The sequence below is a fragment of the Anastrepha ludens genome, chromosome 6 (genome assembly GCF_028408465.1).
Source record: "Anastrepha ludens isolate Willacy chromosome 6, idAnaLude1.1, whole genome shotgun sequence".
NCBI classification, from domain to species: Eukaryota; Metazoa; Arthropoda; class Insecta; order Diptera; family Tephritidae; genus Anastrepha; species Anastrepha ludens.
The window spans coordinates 52098852-52118301 of NC_071502.1; the positions used below are offsets into that span (position 1 = coordinate 52098852).

The following is a 19450-nucleotide window of genomic DNA, read 5'->3' on the forward strand; positions in this document are numbered from 1 at the left end:
TATGCACTAGGCTTAACATTTTTAACACTTTGTTTAGTTTATGTTATCAGTTTTAGTATTAATTTATTTTACATATGCTTTTACTTTTTTGGAAAACACTTATTTTAAAAGTGTAAATTTAATTTTGTAATTTAATCTTAATTTTGTAATTTTTGTTTTCAGTTTGCATTATTTTCGTCGAAATTCCAAACTATCAAATTTGTGAAAGAAAAATCTGAAACAAAAGTGAGAAAAATAACGCGAAAATATTTGTATCATGCAGTTGAGTTTGATAAATGCAAATATGCATGCAATGAAAAACGGAACAAACTACAAAAAAATCATAATATGCAGTTTTTGATTTTAATTTAAGCAAACCGCGCAAACAAAATGAACTCTTTATATTGGTTAATATCCATCTCAGCGGTAGCTCGGTAAAATACTGGTTTGAGTTGAGTGAGTTTTATTTTAGCAACAAAATTTATTGTTCACTGCCATGCACATTGCTTTAAATCTAGCAAACAACAAATGTTCTTCGTTCTTCAATCTTCAAATGACAACAGCCAAATACGCCTAAAGAGAACTCTTCCAAACTTTAAGTTGAGGAAAGTTTTGTTTGGCTAGAAATTATTTTGAAAATTAGCCCTCAAAGCGCTTTGAATAGTCGAGAATGTTGTGTGAAAACAAGCATGCATACACACATACATACAATAAGTGGCATAACGCAGTGCATGCGTGCGTTGTAGCAAATAGTAAAGCGAACACTGCAAGATAGTCAATTTTTGAGAATTCACATTTCGAGTGCTAAGTGAAAACCATGAAAATGAAAACCAAATTACAAATTACGATTTTATAAATTTTATATGCTTAGGATTGCCTAAAATACAGCGGTGCAAATTGCAATGAAGGCAAATTTTTCAAGACTTAATATTAGGTTAAGTTAGCAAAATATAAAATTATATTACAGCATATATGGTATGTAAGGGGATGTATACTCGTACTTATGTAGCAAAGGTAAACGTCAATCAAATACATATGTATAAACTTATATAACTAAAAAACCAGCAATTAAAAATAGAGGCATACATACATATGTATACATGCATAACTCTCGCTTTAGAAGTATATTTATTTATATATGTATATTTATAAGTATGTGCAGCTACACGGTTGGCGCCAACATCTCCATTTCTGGTTCGCTTCAGCGTTTACGGCGTGCTTTCCTCCACATGCCAACCGCAATTGCACCATCTCACATTATCGGGTCCGGCCCTTGACCCTCCAGATCGGAAACTTGACTCTGATAGTGTAACGCATCTTGGTAAGCCTTTTTCACTGCTTTCCGTTCGGTCGGCTTTCGTGACTCTACCAATTTTTGCTGATCTAGTCGCTTATCGATGCCCAATATTTCGAGTTTATTTGCCGGCAGCCATTGCCAGGTGCGTTTTACATCGAAGAACAATACCAGAAATACCACATCTTCGGTGTAGTTTTTGCGCAAAGCAAGCACATCGGGCGGCGGTGCCGGCAAGGGCACACCGTTGTAGACAAAACCCTTCGGTGTCTTGGGGTCGAGTATGAGCGCTGGATACCAGGGATAACCACGGCACTTGGCCCACACCAGCTGCAGCGGCTCAAGTGGTGGCTTTAGCAAAGTGGTTGATGTAGCCGTCGCCGCCGCCTCTTCGGTGTCCCCATCCGCACCTTCAGTCATTAAATCTGCATTTGCGGATGCAGGCCTAGATGATGAGGATGGCGTAGGTGTCGCTGCTGCAGCACCGCGTGTATTGTGTGTATTGTTGTACTTCAACTTGTTGTTAAGGCTCGCTTTTCGACGTCTAGCATTATTCGCGATGGGTGTACTAGTTGCGTTCGCGTTAGTGGTGGGTGTTGCCGATCTTGTCACCATTTGCTTATTGAATGAGCGCGTTGTTGTCTTTGCGGTGGACGTTGTCTGTGCTGCATTAGCGTTTGTTGTATTTTTCGCATTCGCATTCGAATTCGAATTCATTTCGGTTGAGGCTTTCTGCTTTTGTTTCGTACGTGTAGCGTTACGTGGACGTTTCTCCGAGGGTGTTGGTGTACGTGTTGCGACACTTTTTGCATCTGCCTCGACTTTATCGCTCGCTACGCAATCGTTACTTTCCTCAGCACAATCATCACTATTCGCACTATCGGTGCTAGCACTCACCACTTCACCGTTACCTCCGCCAGCGTCCCCTTCTCTATCAACATCTGCCTCGCCAGCACTAGCGACTCCACGCATTTCAGCATCGCCGTCGCGTCCCTCTACCTCTTCATCGTCTTCACTCTCCTCATCGCCATCGCCATCGCCATCACCCTCGCCATCATCCTCACCGTCGTCCTCCTCGTCGTCATCGTCATCATCGCTGCTATCATACTCTGAGCCAGACCCACTGACACTAAAGCCAGAACAACTACTGCACGGACTGCCCGACATGTCACTTAGATCGTCGTCATCACTTTCGCTGACGTCACGTTCATTGTTCGCGCGATACACCCGAAAGCTGTCTGGTATACGATCGTAGTTCGGTGTGGACGTTAACGCCGCAACACTTGGTGGCACATTCACAGATGACGGCGTACTTGGTGTTAGTGTGGCATTTGGTGATTTTTTTGGCGACATCGATGAACTCTGTCTCATTTCTGATAGTCGCTTATGACGCGCATTTCGCTTTGGCGATTTACCAGCTACCGCACCCAACACCACACCTGCTGGGAGGCCCAAACTAGCACCTAGTGGAGGCAAATGGCTGCCACTTAATTTATTGCTTATTGTCATAGCTGACGAGGCGAGTGTGGCTGCTGCCACCGCGCCAGCAGCACTCGCCGTACCTGTGGTTGAGTTGTTGTTAATCGGTGTGGCCGTCGCAGACATTACTGCGGATTCATCCTTAACGGGTGTAGTGATTTCAGATGGTCGCTTAAGGGCTGCTTGTGCTTTACGTGTGAATAAAACCGCAGTTCTGGACGGTTGCCAAACGCGCCAATCAGAACAAATGAAATGGAAGAGAGAGGAGAGTGTTATGATCAGCATAAGATCATGGTGCAATTTATTCTAATAAAAGCACTGTGAGAAATATGTAAATAAACACACTAATTCAAGACTTTTTGTGCGACATCCTACATCTTAGAATAAAAACACAAGAGGAAATTTAAAAAAAGATCAACAAAATTTTAGACAGGCAACCTGGATTTTATATACAGTTATAAATTGGACCGCCTAAATAAATAAAAATAGGAAACTGCTAACTAATGTAGTTGGAAAGAGTTTTCATATGCACAACATTTTATAAATATTGGTCCTGTGGATAATTCCTGTATTTATTTTAATAGCCGAACGATATAAAAAACATCTACGGAACATAATTAGGTAAATGTTGCGGCATGAATATCATATGAAGATTTATGTTGTAAAATTGTTTTAAGGGATTCTCTTGGTCAACTTAAAAAAAAACAATAGATTTTATGGCAAGTGTATCGGCAACTACTTTACATTCGTGCACAACAACGTTTACGGTACTCTAGATATTTATTCACAGTGCTATGCCGTTTAACTACTTTTCGTTTTCAACGAGTAATTTAGTTTTTAAGGCATCTTCATTGTATTTTTCAATACAACTGGTCCCACTATTTAAGAATGCAACTCATACATGCAATGCCTACCTTCGGTTCACACCCACAGGTGATGCGCTTTTGTTAAGACTCTTTATGGGGCTGCATGGCGGTGTTTGTACTGTTGTGGTAGCGGTTTCTTTAGACTCCTCGCCCATTGTATCGTCGTCATCGACTACCATCATATTAGCGGGAACTTTGCGCGAACGTTTTGATAAGTTATTTTGCACTTGCAGTTGATGTATACCGGATGGCTGTTTTAATTTTTCTGTATGAAGCATAACTTCGTTACTGTGCTCATCTTCATCATCATCGTCGTCATCGCTTTGCGAATTCGCGCTTATATTTGAGTGGCGCTGTAATAAGAAACAAATTATTGCATAATTAATTTTAATAAATATATCTCCTAGCGCCGAAACTTACAGCAGCAAGTTTTGCTTTCTGCATAGCTTTACGCATGCGTGTTATTTCCAAGCGTATTTGTTTGATTTTCTTCGTACGATATACGGGATTCTTGAGAACCTGTGATTTATCCGCAAGTATAAGCAACTTTTGTACAATTTCTTCGCATGGTTTCGCCTCTAGCAATGTTTTTAGTTCCGCCTCCACCTCCTGTTCAACATGATCTTCGTGCTCGGAACGCGAGTTATCTAGCAAACCCTCGCGTTGCAGCTCCTTACGCACTTGTTGGAAAAGTGGTGCTGCTTGATCACGCATGCGTATACCAGCACGATAGAAAACAGTGTCCTTATTATTATAAGCCAGACAATTTTGTATCATTAAGTCGAAATCGATTTCTAACTGCTCCAGCGTTGTGTATTGACCCTGTTTCAGTTTTGTGCGCATCGTGCCCAGATCCATTGGATGCTTCACAATGTCCAAATAATCAGGCACTTCGACTGTGTCCACCGGTTCACGGAATATTTCACTAGTATCTTTAGCTTCGAGTGTATCCAGTAGCTTTGTCAATGCCGATTCAAGTGGATTCACTTGTAGCATTACAACTTGCTCACACATTTTTACAAAGGCAGCTTTTAGTTTTTCACGCTTGCGTACTAGTTCACAAAGTAAACGCGCACGCTCTAAATCCTGGCGCAGGCACTGCCAGTATTTTAACTGCTTATACAATTCCTTTGTGTCAGGTGAGCCTAATAAATAGAAACAATTTAAAGATATTATTAAAATAATACTGTTTGGTTTTTTGTTATATAACATTAAATATGTCAAAAACGGAAAAAGTTGTGTTATAAGAAATTTAGTTCTGCCTATAATAAAAAAGTATGCTTTTTACGAAAATAATTATTTCGTCTTCAGCAGTTACTGTATGGTTAATCGCTACTACAGTTAGTAACTTTTAGTGTGGGGTAGGAGCTGCTAGGCGAAACAAAATGCAAACCTTCAATACCATTTCGATGAATTACACCATGATTGTTGCCTTGACTCTGCAGGCGGCGCAATAGCGGCACACCATTCCGGTATTGCCGTTTCAATGTCCAATAAGCTATTAGCCTATCCAAAAATTGTTGCTTCTTTTGCATGTGTACCATGCCCGAGATCTCCTGCACACGATTGGGTGGAATTGTTGGTATGAGTACAACGGGCGCCGTCGAACGTTTTTTGGCCAGCGCTTTTCGGGCTTCCTTCATTTTCATGCGTGTATCTTCCACCTCTTTTTGATTGGTTTTTAATTTAGCATCCGCCGGCGTATGCGCATGACAGTAAGCATACTTTTGTACATGGACTGAAGAGTCGTTGTGACCATCTTTAACCGTATCCATGGTCATGTACAAACCAGCCTGCTGCGCGCATGTTACATGGAAAGCAGCATAGCAGCTATTGCGCTGACACTGTATGCACGCGCCCAAACCCTTTTCTTTGCAAACATAACAGGTGAGTCGCCAACGCGCCGCCGGAATGGTCTCAATGGAATCTGTTTTAAAATAAAGTAATACTAAATTTCCGATTCAATTATTGTTTATCGACAGTTTGACTTACCAATGGGTTCCAGAAACACCGTATTAGCGAAACGCACTTCGGGTATCCAAAGCGCGCATACTACATGTGCCCACTGACCACGATCGGTCTGTTTAAAAGCACCACCGGCATTCGGGCACAATACACAACTCACGGGGGTACTGGGCGATTGCAAACAGCGTCGGCACAACCACTGTCCTTCCGGAATGTACGGAACACCGTAACAATCCTGATGCACGGCCAGATTGCACATATCGCAGAAGAGAATCACGTTTGTGTTCTGGCACTCGCCATCCATGCAAATGCAACACACTGCATCGTCGTCAACTTCCACACCAGTTGGCGTACCATTAGCAGCAGCTTGAAAGTACGACTCTTTTTCTAATCGATCCATTAAAAGTTCCATAGTGTCTATGCTGACAGAGTTCAGGCCAGCTTTCTCACGTTGTTCATTTATCCATTCTAGCCACGCCGAATCCTCCTCATCCACATCGTACTCAATTTCACCATCCAACTCTTCAGCTGATTTCTCTATGAAACGATAATAGGCGAGTGGGCGTGGAGGCGCGTCAGGCACATGGTAGTCTTCGATTTCATGATAACGCGCCTCAGGCACTTTTACACGCGCCCACGACGCATTCTCTTCAAGTGGTGGTGCATCAGCATTTAAAATACAGCGGCGCGCCACTAATTCAGCATACTCCTCATCTTCAATAAACGGCAGCGGTTCATCGATAGCTAATCGAACACTCTTACCATCAATATTGAATTGTACTGTTTGCTCTTCTTCATTGTAACTAACTAGTGATTCGGGATTCGCCACCTGATAACCGCCACCATTAGCGCCGTTGTCATCACCCATTCCCTTCGGTGTTTTCGGTGTTGAGTGATGTGCTTTCCGCGCCTTTTTTCGGTTTGGCGTTATAATTGGTGTTATTGGTTGTGGATTGTCATGATCATAGTTAAGCAAGTGGTATTGGAGTCCCACCACTGTTTTGTAGCTGCGATCGCACTTGGCCACTGGACACGCGTACGGCGGTTGCGCTTGCTGTAGCTTCACGTTCTTGCAATACTCGATCGCATCAAAATCGAGTCCCATTGTATGTGTAGTTGGTGTTACTGATAATTCTGCTTGGTGCTATTGCAAAAACCGTTCGCTATATTTGCATTTTATATGCAAAATTTTCGCGTGCAACTATATTTCCGTAGCTTTTTCGCTTAATTTACGCTTCGTTTTGTATTTCTCTGATTCACACGCAAATTCGCTGTCATACAAATGGCGCAAAGTGACAGCTGTTGCAGCTTGTCAAACTGGTACGAACACGAAACGCATAAGGGAAAACCGGATGAACGGTCGAAAGCAAAAGGTTATTAAATGTGATACAAGAATTACTGCACAAGTTCGGATTATTCGTTGTTTTGGTACTAATAATAATAATAAATATTTCGTGGACAATTTAATAAAACTCCAAAACTAAAATATGGCTACTGAAAATGTACATATGCCGTTAAACATGAAAAACAAACCGCACAATGGCACTCAGCGTTCAAATTGATAGTGGTGTTGCCATACCTAATATTGAAACTATTTTACAAAGGTGCAAAACATATGCCGTGCCCCAAAAATTGCATTCCAAATAGCTTTTTATTTACAAACCTCTTAAAATAATCGAAGGGGAATCGCATTTTAAATTGTATTGTTTTACTATATTTTAACTCATAGAGTACGGGGTCTATTTTATAACATAACGGGCGAAGTAGGGTAACTTGGGTCCCCCGAACGAAAAACTTACCTTATAATTATAAATAAATAATTAAATAATAGAATGCCGCTAATAAGTTTTTATACAGAATTTAAAATAAAACTAGGTAGTCGAGGGAAAATGAGAGAAAGAAATTATTTACGAAGTTATCAAAGAAAACCTAATCTTGGGGGACCTAAAGTCCTCACTCACTAAATAAATACAAAAAATAAAATATTACTTTTGGGCTTTCACATTATGTTTTTCTTCCATATTGGATTTGTTTTAAACACATTTTTTATTTATATAATTGTTATACTCACACATTGTGCAAAAGGGTATTATAATTCTGTTCAAATAACGGTTGTGTGCTAATATCCATGTTAATCCGTTCGCCCATGAGCACGATAATTCGAACAAAAATTAATATATTTCAATGAATATTACACTGTGTCCAAGGTAGTTTGGTATGTGGACGTAATATCTGTTATATATGAAGCAAATTGACTCCATTTTTGGATAAATAATGAACCCATTAAAAGAAATACGAAATAAGTAAAGTATTGAAAAATGATCGATGCCACGCCTACTTTTTGGTAAATGCGTGTATCTCTATAGCGATTTAATATTACTTGCCTAAACTTGGTACATGTGTTGCGCTCCACCTCATTTAGATCCGCCATAACCTTTATCGGCATCGGAAAAAACTACGTCTACTTGTTTATATATCAAGACTAAATTTCCGTCCGCCTATCTAATGTACAATGTAATGTAAAACTTGGTACACGTATTGCTCCCTATCTCATCTGTATTTGATGTAATGATTATTGAGCTCGGATAAAATCCGCGTCCACTTTTCATGTGTCAATACCAAATTTCCATCCTTCCCTGTAATGCTACAAGCTATAACTCCGATTGCCTATGCCAGCCCAAATTGAATTTTAATTTAAAGTTGAGCTCGGATCGAATTTAGCCTTGTTTTTATTTAATATCGATATAATCATTATAATAATTTTCAAACACCAATCTATATTCATCTGATATTATATGGAGAGCTTCAAGCATAGCAGTTTTTTCTTGTTGCGTACATTGACATTTCCCCAAAGCTATTAAATCCCACATAAAAGTCATAGTAACCACATACTCAATGGATTGAATGCCACATTGATCCGCAGTGCCTCTGAGACAGAATTTAAGAATGTGCACTATTTGGCTCAGCTCACTATCAGTAAATTCACAGCCACCTTAAAAATGGATATAAATAATAAAGTTAACAGAGATAATAAATTCTTTACAAAATTACCATTATATGACAAGATACATGCGTTCACCAATTCCAATGCCAGTAACAACTTTAAGGAATGAAACTCCAACAGAAAGTCATCAACCAATTTAAAAATTCGAAAAAACCTGGCCCGATTTTCGGCACTATTTGTGTTTTTAAGTAATTCCTTAAATTCTATATACCATGCAGTATCTTGTTTCTTTTTACATACTGGACAAGATACTACTTCCAAGGGCACATTTTTATCACCTTCTGTTTGCCACCAATTGAGAGTTGAACTTTGGTTAACAATTGGTACAAATTCTTTCCGGCAGTCTGCATTTTGGCATTTGTATAAATGATACTTCAACTGAATGGAGGGATATAAGTTTATAAAACCATTGTTTATAAAAGATAAAATATTGTTAAGGGATTGAATCTTACGTAAGCTGCGTCTGGATCCTTTCGTTGGCATTGCACACAAGTACAGTCAAAATGATAAATATCTCTTAAGTAGCTCCGTCGTACATCTCTCAACGATTTGCGATAGTTAAGAGTGTAGCAATTAAATATTTCTGCTCCTTTTTCTATATCAGTTTCAGCCAATGCATAGAAATTCTTTCCTGAGAATTTAGGTCGAAGAGTAGGAGCACAGGCATGATTACATATACTGAGATATGGCAGGTTTGCTGCTGACACTTCGCGAAACTCGCTCAACACATGCAACTTTCCGCGACACAGGTGAAACGGTTTTGTCCATACATCAGGCGCCAACAGAAATCCAAAGGTGTTAGCAGTGGATAATTCATCATGGCAAGTGGGCGTGATTGACACGCATGTATGAGCATTCACAATAAATTGGCCAATGTGTCGAAGTATTAGAGCACCTTTTAAGTATTTTAAATTGAAAAGTGAATATATATATATATTTTCTAACGATTCTTACTTGTGACTAGCTCCCAATCGCATTGCTTCAACTTGGAATTTTTCATACTATTGAAAAAATATGTATACTCTTTAAGATACATAACTAACAAGTCAGCAACTAAAGCGAACCAAATTATATCTGGTAAGGGCATTTTGGATAAATGTGAAACCATGCGTAGGGTTTGTACATACTTCAGACCATTCTTAGCATTTATAAATTCTTTTGCTGCAGTTAAATCAAGCCAAAGTTGTCTAACGTCAGTTTCATGTTCGAACAAAGGCACAACTCCAGGTAGCTCTTCTAGTATAACTCTTAGCGCCAAGTGTGAAATGCCTATTTGTTCAAATAATCCAATGCGATATCCCACACATTCATTTTGATGCAAGCTAGAATGTATTTTACCGCATTTTAATGAACAGTAAACAACTTGCCCATTACATCCATGACAAGGTATGGGAATAATCAACATAGCACCGCATTGTTGACACATCTGACATCCACCGACAGGTACAAAAGAACTAGCAGTTTCACTAAATATTACTTCTCCAGAGCCAATATCTTTAGTAGCAATCATATATCGTCCGCGTGTAGCAGATTTTTCATCAACGCTGCAAGTGTGTATATACATATATAGAATATAAGTACCAGGGAACAACGTACATTTCTTACTCACGCTATCGTAGCCTCTGAATTTGCCATTTCTTGGCTAATTTCTTTTAATTCGGGTTGCATTCGTATCTCATTTATTTGTGATTTTAATCCTACTTGCAACTCCTGCAGCCTCTGAATGAAGCTGTCATTTAAGTTACAATTCTCTAGTTCTTCCAAATGCACAGCCAATTGCTTTGTATCTTTTAAATACAGAGCACAAAACGCCTGTCGTGTTTTAATTTTGTGCACTAATCGCAGTGGATACTGGTTTGTCTCAAGTGCGCAGCAACAGTCATCATATGCTTGCTGATAGTATCCCAATTCCTGTAAAACCATCGCGCGATTGGCATAAGAAAGTGCCAAAGCCTCGGTATTTGCGTGTGCAGTGAATATAGCCTGCGTATATCGTTGTCCAGCGATGATCAAATTTTTCTGCTTGCCATCAGCTTTTGAGCTATAAAATGCATTCCCTTCTTCACGCAATCGAATTGCAATTCGAGTTGCATTATCATTGGAAACACCATTTGATGCATTCTTAACTTTTAATGCGTTTAGCCATGCACTGGACATACGACGCCTTAAATCGAAATTTCCATCGTTTTTAATACCCAACATAAACAGGAACTCATTCTCATAGTTTACAATTTTTGTATTCGCAGTTTGATATGACAATATCTCTGAAAAACTATAACCATCCATTTTTAATTTCTCCAGGCAAGTTTCTACGTTTCTTTATTAGTGCATTTTCCCACATAAACAGCTGTTTGGAAAATCCGATGGACTTTAATGCAAGTGAATATTTGAATATTTCAAGTAAATGTGAATATTTTCATACTCATTAGAAATAGTACCTATTGTTTACTTGATAATTGATAAGTTTTACAAGAATTAAAAAAAAAAATAATTCAGTTAAGTTATTTATGGTTGAGGCTGGCTGTAACACCCGGGTTTGAAAATAAATCTAATGAATGGTATGTTAGAAATGGTATGAAAGATAGACTTTAATGCAGGTGATGTGAATATTTTCATATTCAATAGTACCGATTGTTTATTTGATAAATTATAAGTTTTATAAGAAATTAAAAAAAAGGGAGACGTGAATAGTCTAAAGTGTATCTCAGACATGTATGTGGTATAGCTCTCTCTCTCCTTTTCCTCTACGTTATATCTTTTTTCTCTATCGCGGAACGAAAATGCCCAAAACATTGTATAGCCTTGAAATTTTAGTCTCCATTCTCGCTCGTCCATCGACGCCTAAAAAGTTTCACATAAAAAAGAAACATCATCCAGTTAAGTTATCAACTGTTGAGGCTGACTACTGTCCGTAACACTCAGGTTCGAAAATAAATGAAAAAATACAAAAAAGTTTACGTTATATCAAAGGGTCATTAATACAGGAGCTTGGGTAGAATGTAACAAAATTAAGAAAGAGTACAAGAAAATGGTTAGAGTTAAAAAAATGCAATATATGGGGCATGAGGTTGATACCATAGGTGGGCACACTGCATTATAAATTTACTGCATTACAAATAGCAGTAAGCAGTAAAATTTTACTGATTACTGAAAAAAATTTGCATTACCAGTACACTTTTACTGATTACTGAAAAAAATTTGCATTACCAGTACACTTTTACTGATTACTGAAAAAAATTTGCATTACCAGTACACTTTTACTGATTACTGAAAAAAATTTGCATTACCAGTACACTTTTACTGATTACTGAAAAAAATTTGCAGTAAAAATATCTTTTTACTGATTACTGAAAAAATTGCAGTAAAAATATTTTTTTACTGATTACTGAAAAAAATTTGCAGTAAAAATATTTTTTTACTGATTACTGAAAAAATTGCAGTAAAATTACTGTTAATATAATTTTATTTGCTATTAGCTATTAGCCTTTCTTAACACAAGCATTTCAAAATTTGCATCGCTGAGTTTTTGCCTTCTAGACTGATTTACAATTCCAGCGAATGAAAACAACCGTTCTACAGGTGCAGATGACGGTAATGGGGTATTATATTTTAAAAATACGTTTTTAATAGCCTGATATTTATTTAGGCAACTTGTTGTTTCTTCTCGTTCAGCCAGGTATAATAGCGTTTCTTGCAGATAATTTTCCGAGTCAGTGGAACCACATTGTATGCTAATATCTATTTAAGTAAATATATGCATAAAACAAATATTTAATTGAAAACCAAGTGTAAACAGTTTACCATTACTTTCATCCCCGAAGTCAAAAAATGTTTTTTGAGGTGGTTGAGGTAGAATACGAGTTTTGGTACAGGCTACTTTTCCATACTTGACCACATAAGTGTTGAACATTTTTTTAACTTCCTATTCTGTTTGCGTTTTAGCTGTTTCTAAAAGAGCTTTCACAAATCGCAACTTAATGTCAGGGATAGAAATAGCGGCAATAACAGCATCCCAAGCGTCAGGCTGAATCAGGAAGTACTTTTCAAATCTTTTAAGCAAAGCTTCATGCATTTTTTTGCTACTTTCGGTTAAATACTTCAAACTTTTAGGCTCCAAACGACGCATTTTTATACTTAAGGACACTATAGTGGGTATGAAATAACCAAAATACATGGTCTTTTCACCCTGAAGGAAATCGATTGCTTCTGCAATAGGTCTCATAAGCTTTACGTATTCCTCTAAGTACTCAAGCTCACCACTGAGAATGGTAGGAATTTTTAAACGGAAACACAATTCTGCTAAATTGGTTTTGTGCTCCAGTAACTTATTTACGGAATCATAAAGCGAGTTCCACCTTGTTATGCATGGAGTTATTAAATTCGCATTTATCACTCCATTAACTACTTCTGCAGATTTCGGTCTATTGCATTTATTCCAAAGTTGTGTGCATCTGTGCAGTAAGAAAATATGTAAATATAAAAAATTTCAATTAAATTGAAGGATTTTTTGCCTTTGGAAAGATCTTTTGTGAATATCTTTTATATCCTGACTTGAAGAATTCATAATTTTGTTGAAATCGGTTGAAGCCAAAAGATTTAGAGTGTGGCTCGCACAAGGAAAATGTTTCGACAGACGTGGAGTTACAGATCGAAATTGATAGCAAATAAAATTATATTAACAGTAATTTTACTGCAATTTTTTCAGTAATCAGTAAAAAAATATTTTTACTGCAAATTTTTTTCAGTAATCAGTAAAAAAATATTTTTACTGCAATTTTTTCAGTAATCAGTAAAAAGATATTTTTACTGCAAATTTTTTTCAGTAATCAGTAAAAAAATATTTTTACTGCAATTTTTTTCAGTAATCAGTAAAAGTGTACTGGTAATGCAAATTTTTTTCAGTAATCAGTAAAAGTGTACTGGTAATGCAAATTTTTTTCAGTAATCAGTAAAAGTGTACTGGTAATGCAAATTTTTTTCAGTAATCAGTAAAAGTTTACTGGTAATGAAAATTAAATTGCAATATCAGTAAAATATTATATTTACTGCATTCTTACTGTTACTGCAAAGTGCCCACCTATGGTTGATACAAATAGTGATAGTCGTTTAATATGGAAATATTTATAGCAGAATAGTTAATAAATTAAACGAATTTTTTGTGGATAACATTATCGACATAATTAGAATATGTTGAGTATGAATTGATAAACCAATAAAATAAAAAATAAAATATAAAACCTCCAGCTGCGTTTAAATTTGATGAAATAATCACAGATGATATCGTTATTTTCCGAGGGAGTAATTAAAGATTCATTGATTAATATGGGCCACTTTTAATCCATACCAATCAATAATAGTTTGTTTGTTGTAGCAGCATAAACATTCCCCATATATATAGGGAATGTTACTGAAGTGACAGTCCTTGGCCGGATATAAATCCGGGTCATTCCGGTAACGTAGAACCAACTGTCGTGGGAACGAATAGTCTTAGGTCAGGTACAGTACCTAGGGAATGAAAACCTTCCACCATAATACCAGTTAAGAAGGGGAAAATACTATTAAAACTGAGAAACTTAAGCCTCTATTGACCTCAAAAGACCGGGAAATAATGTTAATAAAATAAGCAAACGCTTATAGATTCACCTGCTTTAAAAAAAGGTAATAGTCGAAATTGATTTACCACAGGGGTTGGTCCTAGCTGACAATACTCTCTTAGCGGTCAGCGTTAGAAATTTGCGTATCATCGTGACAAAGATGGAAAAAGCTCCGGGAACCACGGCTTATATATTAGAAATGAAAAAATTAAAAAATAAAAATCATTAAATAAATATGACTTTATATTGGTAATAGAATAAACTTTCCTGTTTAATTATATATTAGACCGTTCCGAATAATATTTGATCTGATATTGCAATTATCTAATATTCATTCTTCTTGTGTTTTGTAATTAATTGAACATCCTTGACAACCCGGTCTAAGGGACACTGTATTCCGGATAAGTCACGATTTATTTGCTTATTCTATTCTGAATCCGGAATGAATAAATAAATTCAGCCATAATAAATGTAAAATGAAATCTTCTCAAATTTGCTTCTCAACACTAACACATTACCTTGTCAAACGTAGGAATTTCTTTAGGTAGATCAAATAATGTTTTTTCTTTTCCAGCATTTGTTTTCTAATATTTAACAGGGGTTAGCTTGTCAAACGTAGGCATTTCTTTAAGTAGATCAAGTAATGTTTTTTCTTTTCCAGCATTTGTTTTCAAATATTTGACAGCAGCCGCAACGGTTTAAATTACACAAAACTTTTATCGAATTTCTTCAGACAGTGAACGTAAAATTATAATTCTATGCGTTAGGTAAAATTAAGGTCTTAGATGCATATTAATAGTATATTGTCAAAGAAAATCGTTCATTACCTATGAATAAATATTAGAATAAATACTTTGGTAAATATTGCTTAACATTAACGTCAATTTGATAGTTTGACAGCTAATTCTTCATTTCGACGAAACGTTCATAATGGCAAATTTATTGAAATGAGCCCTTAATTTTGGTTAATGGCATCTTGTTTTCCGACATTTAAGTAGAGTGACTTTTATATACTTGCAAGCCGTTGTGTTCCCTCTACAATAAAGACGTGTTGATCGAAATTTCCCTTTTTCCTGTTTTGCTTTTCTTCAGGAACTTTTTGGAACTTTCTCAAGTTTTTATTTCATACAAAATTTTGTGTTAATGGCTCAAATCTATGAGCCAAACTGTCAGCTGATCAGAAATAACCGATTGCCCGTGGAGATGCACTGTAAATATTGGCTCTTCAACAGAAATAAACGCTCTCCATTGACAATTTATGTCTGACATAAGTATCGAGTTATGAACATTTGCCTGTGGATATGTGGGGTTACTCCCATTTGGAAACAAAAATTTGTGTTGTGATATCTATTTTGCTTTAATAATTGTGATTTTCTTCAATAATTTGATAACTAAGGTTTAATAATGGATTTGCAGCAGCTTGAAGAAGAAGCCCGTCAGGCCGCCCTTAAAGACATAAAGAATATGCTTCAGAGGCCAGGTCAATTAGAAAAGGTTGATCAATTTCGGCATCGGGTAGCGAGAAAGAAGGCATCAGTAGAAGCATTGTTAAAAACGGGCATGCAAAATCAATTGGATGGCGTGCGTGTTGGGTTAAAGCAATTAGAAACTTGTTTGCAGGATGTCCGAGAAGCTCGTCAGCGTATGCAGGAAGTGGATCGTTTATTACAGGGAGTACCGGAAATATATGATGCACTGGAGGTAGTACGTGAAGAGAATACAAAGCATTCGCAATATGCTACGGCAATGGAAAATCTCAAACATATATTCAATGTGGAAGCTAGTGTTCAAAAGACAATGACACTTATCGATGAAGATAAACTTTTAAATGCACACCAATGTCTCGCAGACTTGGAGAACTCTCGTGATGATTTACTTTACGAATTGCATAAACAGCCTAAACAACACGCCTCTGACAAAATTACACTAAAACGCCATTTCGAGAAAGTGGACTCTGTGTCTCAAGCACTTGAAAAGAAGCTACGGCTAATACTTAGTCGTACATTAAATACTGTTCGGAAAGAACCTACTGTAATAGTGACAGCATTAAGAATAATTGAACGGGAAGAAAAAAATGATCAATTCGCTTTGCAGCAGCAGAAAGTCACTGGTTTCCTGCCACCGGGACGGCCAAAGGAATGGCGTTCTATGGCTCTGAAGATATTGCAGGACGCAGTAGTTACACGCATAGAGGGATCAAAATTGGAAGAGCGTGCTGATAACAAAATGTGGTTAGTACGTGATCTCGAAATTTTGCGACAGATAATTTTGGAAGATTTAAGAGTTGTAAAATCATTGTGCGTGCCGTGTTTTCCTCCGCATTATAACATCTTTAATGAATATGTGAAAATGTATCACGAAGGACTTTCCTCTTATGTAAGAAAAATACTTAAATAGTTATCTATATGCGTGTATGTTTTAAAACCTCTTGTATTAATATATGTATGTAGGTCGATAATATTGCGAAATCGGGTCTCGAAGGCAATGAATATGTATCGATGTTGTCTTGGGTTATGAATACATATCCCGGAATAGAGTTGATGTCACATCCTGATCTTAAGGTCGATATCCAGAAAGTCGTTGGCCCATTATTGAGACCAGAACATCTCAAGTCACTGGAGGATGAATACCTATGCAATATGCAACGAAACTACCAAGAATGGATGACTAAAACAGCAGAAACAGAAAAACAAGAATGGTTTTCTGATCAGCCCCCTGAACAGGAACAATATTATCACACTTCAGCACCAGTCATTATTTTCCAAATGATTGATCAGCATTTGCAAGTGACTAACACCATACATTCTGAGCTAACGTTCAAGGCGTTAGTGATGAGTATTCAACAAGTGGAAGTTTTTGGACAATCTTATTTAAAGAACGTGATCGAATTAAAGGAACACCATTTTCGTAATCGTGATCAAATAAAATACTTTACTCACCACATAATCACAATTGTTAATAACAGTCAACAAATGGTAGAGTTGGCCCAGCAAATGAAACAATTATATTGGCCTAAATCCCGTACGGAACATTACGAAGATTTTGAAAAACTTCTTACCACATTCCAAAGAATTCGGGCTCATGCTACAAGCTATTTGCTCGAAGAAGCTTTCCTAGACATGGAATGTCATTTCAATGATTTATTCACAATGAAATGGCTGGGTTCTACGATTTCTGTGGATACTATATGTGTTACTTTGCTAGACTATTTCCAGGTACATTCTTTTTAATATTAATATCTATTATTCATTTATTCAACCTATTTAAACAATAATATGATTTTAATTGTAACAGGATTATAAACACTTGCGTCCCAACAACTTTGAGATGGTGATTAGCGAAGCACAGAAACTACTTGCAAAACGGTATATACGTGCTTTGCTTTCCAAACGTTTATCAAAGTCTCGGACTGAATGTGAAGCAATTACTACGAAAATAAATCAGGAAGCGAAGCGTTTTAAGCAGTGTTTTGAAAAAATCGCGCCTAACTTAACAATGAGCGGCTCTCCATTGGATCTGATACCAACGCTATCGGCTTTGCTATCTGGCGATATTGAATTGCTGGTACTAGACCTTCATACGCTTCTAGGAAATTATCCGTCCTTGAGTGAAGATCATATTGTACGATTATTTTATTTACGAAATGATGTAAAGGCCAGTGAAGTACGAGAAAAGGTGCAAGATGCTGCAAAATCAAAGAAGGCAATGGTTAGCATTGCCAAACAAGATTGCATATTTAAAGAAATTGTATTCAACGATAAATTGTGGTAGAAGTTATATGTAGTTAGTCAGCTAGAGTTGACTTTCAAATTTTCATTTACTTATATCAAAAAAATATACATATAACGAATATAACAATGTACTGCATGGTGATTGCAAGGTATTATCGAACTACTCAGAAATAACTTTCAAAATATAGTTTAAATAGTTCATACAGTTAAAAAATTTATATCGAAAATGTTTCAATCGGATTGTATTATATTTTTGGGAAATCTGTTAAAAAGAATATGGGCAAATCTCCCGAACAAAATACACAAAAAGAAAAAAAAAAAAAATTGTTTAAAATCTATCCAGAAAACATTTAATTCTTATATGATTATTCTGTAAATGCTGAAAGAGTTATAAATTGCAAGCAGCATATGTTTGCAATCACCGTAGGATGCAAGTGTTTACAAAAAACGTTCCGTCGACAGTCGGCTCTACGTAACAGAAACGTCCCGGATTTATGTGCGGCTAAGGACTGTCACTTCAGCAGCATTCCGCGCATGTCTATGGGGAATGTTTATGCTGCTACGACAACAACAGCGTTTACAAAACTAACGCCACTTATTAGTAATAATTTGTTGTTTTATTAGAATAAAAATATAACTTTTTCAAATAATTATTTTAGAAGGTTATCTACCGATCACGTATAAATTCAACCTGTTATTTTTTAGTCTGAAAATGTGTCATCCAAAACACTAAATTTAAAGACATTCAAACAAAATATTTTCCAGACAAAGTTATTATATTTTCTTTACTTTCTGTATTTATAAAGCCTTATTTTATTTTTGGAAAAATGGAAAAAGACTTGCAAAATGGAAATAACTTTGAATTATCATTTATCATGATTTGAATGAATGCCCCCGTTTCATGCTGAATTAATTATATACAAATAAAACTTGATATTAAAATAACTTAGATTTATGATAAAAATTAAAACTAAAATGAAATTATCAATACAATATAATAAAAAAATTTATAAGGTAATGTAGCATGCTAGATTTTTTATCGAAATTACTCAGATTATTTTATAAAAATTAATATTACGTTATTAACATAATTATTATAGGGGATATTTAGTCTATAAATTACACATGTGTATGTTTCTTTATTTAAAATAAGTAAGGGCTTGTTCATGACGATCATCCTTATTCCTCCAGATTCCCCAATGTGATTATGAAATAAATGTTAGGTTTTCTAATTCTCCTAACTCGGTCAACTTTACCTGACAACAACCAGATACCTTTATTTGCTCTGTTTAGAACACCCGCATTTCTGTCCAGCGAATACTTCTTGGATATCAATCATTAAATGTCCACAGAACTCAAATTTTCTAAAACCAAAACCCATTAAACTCGCGCCATTCTGATCTAATAGCCTTAGCTCTTAAATTACAATCTACTAATTTCTATGTCTGTGCAATTAATGAGTGTTTATTTAAAATCTTTAATTATATTTTTATTTGTTTGTTTTGAACATTTCGCCTTAACAATTCATTATTTCTTGC

The 19450-nt window shown here is 36.3% G+C and overlaps 4 protein-coding genes across 7 annotated transcripts; 1 reads left to right on the forward strand and 3 right to left on the reverse strand.

The window, feature by feature from the left end:
• Nucleotides 1-438: 438 nt before the first annotated feature.
• Nucleotides 439-7136, reverse strand: LOC128866278 (bromodomain-containing protein homolog). Of its 2 annotated transcripts, none has more exons than XM_054106872.1 (5): nt 5611-7136; nt 5021-5545; nt 4039-4763; nt 3667-3971; nt 439-2966 (listed from the first exon to the last, which is right to left on the reverse strand). In XM_054106872.1, the coding sequence occupies exons 1-5, from the start codon at nt 6686-6688 to the stop codon at nt 1232-1234; spliced, it is 4368 nt and encodes a 1455-aa protein (XP_053962847.1). In that variant the 5' UTR covers nt 6689-7136; the 3' UTR covers nt 439-1231. The 2 variants fall into 2 exon arrangements, with proteins under 2 accessions (XP_053962847.1, XP_053962846.1); XM_054106871.1 differs by having other exon boundaries at nt 5012-5545.
• A 1136-nt stretch (nt 7137-8272) lies between these two features.
• On the reverse strand, nt 8273-11138 carry LOC128867662 (SET and MYND domain-containing protein 4). Of its 3 annotated transcripts, none has more exons than XM_054109085.1 (6): nt 11026-11132; nt 10197-10934; nt 9542-10131; nt 9040-9482; nt 8635-8965; nt 8273-8575 (listed from the first exon to the last, which is right to left on the reverse strand). In XM_054109085.1, exons 2-6 carry the CDS (start codon nt 10871-10873, stop codon nt 8313-8315), a joined length of 2304 nt encoding a protein of 767 aa, XP_053965060.1. In that variant the 5' UTR covers nt 10874-10934; nt 11026-11132; the 3' UTR covers nt 8273-8312. The 3 variants fall into 3 exon arrangements, with proteins under 3 accessions (XP_053965060.1, XP_053965059.1, XP_053965058.1); XM_054109084.1 differs by having other exon boundaries at nt 10197-10955; XM_054109083.1 differs by having other exon boundaries at nt 10197-11138.
• Nucleotides 11139-12038: 900 nt separating this feature from the next.
• Nucleotides 12039-13240, reverse strand: LOC128868108 (uncharacterized). The gene is made up of 2 exons (XM_054109860.1): nt 12389-13240; nt 12039-12325 (listed from the first exon to the last, which is right to left on the reverse strand). The coding sequence occupies exons 1-2, from the start codon at nt 12495-12497 to the stop codon at nt 12060-12062; spliced, it is 375 nt and encodes a 124-aa protein (XP_053965835.1). The 5' UTR covers nt 12498-13240; the 3' UTR covers nt 12039-12059.
• A 2189-nt stretch (nt 13241-15429) lies between these two features.
• On the forward strand, nt 15430-18749 carry LOC128867882 (exocyst complex component 3). The gene is made up of 3 exons (XM_054109457.1): nt 15430-16557; nt 16632-17396; nt 17476-18749. The coding sequence occupies exons 1-3, from the start codon at nt 15586-15588 to the stop codon at nt 17950-17952; spliced, it is 2214 nt and encodes a 737-aa protein (XP_053965432.1). The 5' UTR covers nt 15430-15585; the 3' UTR covers nt 17953-18749.
• The last annotated feature ends 701 nt before the right edge of the window (nt 18750-19450 follow it).

Coding starts and splice junctions, on each gene's coding strand:
- LOC128866278 (XM_054106871.1), bottom strand. CDS start 6,688: ATGGGACTCGATTTTGATGCGATCGAGTATTGCAAGAACGTGAAGCTA. Junction 3,972..4,038: donor AGAAAGCAAAACTTGCTGCT/GTAAGTTTCGGC, acceptor TTCTTATTACAG/CGCCACTCAAATATAAGCGC. Junction 2,967..3,666: donor CCTGTGGGTGTGAACCGAAG/GTAGGCATTGCA, acceptor GCAACCGTCCAG/AACTGCGGTTTTATTCACAC.
- LOC128867662 (XM_054109083.1), bottom strand. CDS start 10,873: ATGGATGGTTATAGTTTTTCAGAGATATTGTCATATCAAACTGCGAAT. Junction 9,483..9,541: donor CGATTGGGAGCTAGTCACAA/GTAAGAATCGTT, acceptor AATACTTAAAAG/GTGCTCTAATACTTCGACAC. Junction 8,966..9,039: donor AGGATCCAGACGCAGCTTAC/GTAAGATTCAAT, acceptor CCCTCCATTCAG/TTGAAGTATCATTTATACAA.
- LOC128868108 (XM_054109860.1), bottom strand. CDS start 12,497: ATGTTCAACACTTATGTGGTCAAGTATGGAAAAGTAGCCTGTACCAAA. Junction 12,326..12,388: donor CTTCGGGGATGAAAGTAATG/GTAAACTGTTTA, acceptor TTACTTAAATAG/ATATTAGCATACAATGTGGT.
- LOC128867882 (XM_054109457.1), top strand. CDS start 15,586: ATGGATTTGCAGCAGCTTGAAGAAGAAGCCCGTCAGGCCGCCCTTAAA. Junction 16,558..16,631: donor ACGAAGGACTTTCCTCTTAT/GTAAGAAAAATA, acceptor ATATGTATGTAG/GTCGATAATATTGCGAAATC. Junction 17,397..17,475: donor CTTTGCTAGACTATTTCCAG/GTACATTCTTTT, acceptor TAATTGTAACAG/GATTATAAACACTTGCGTCC.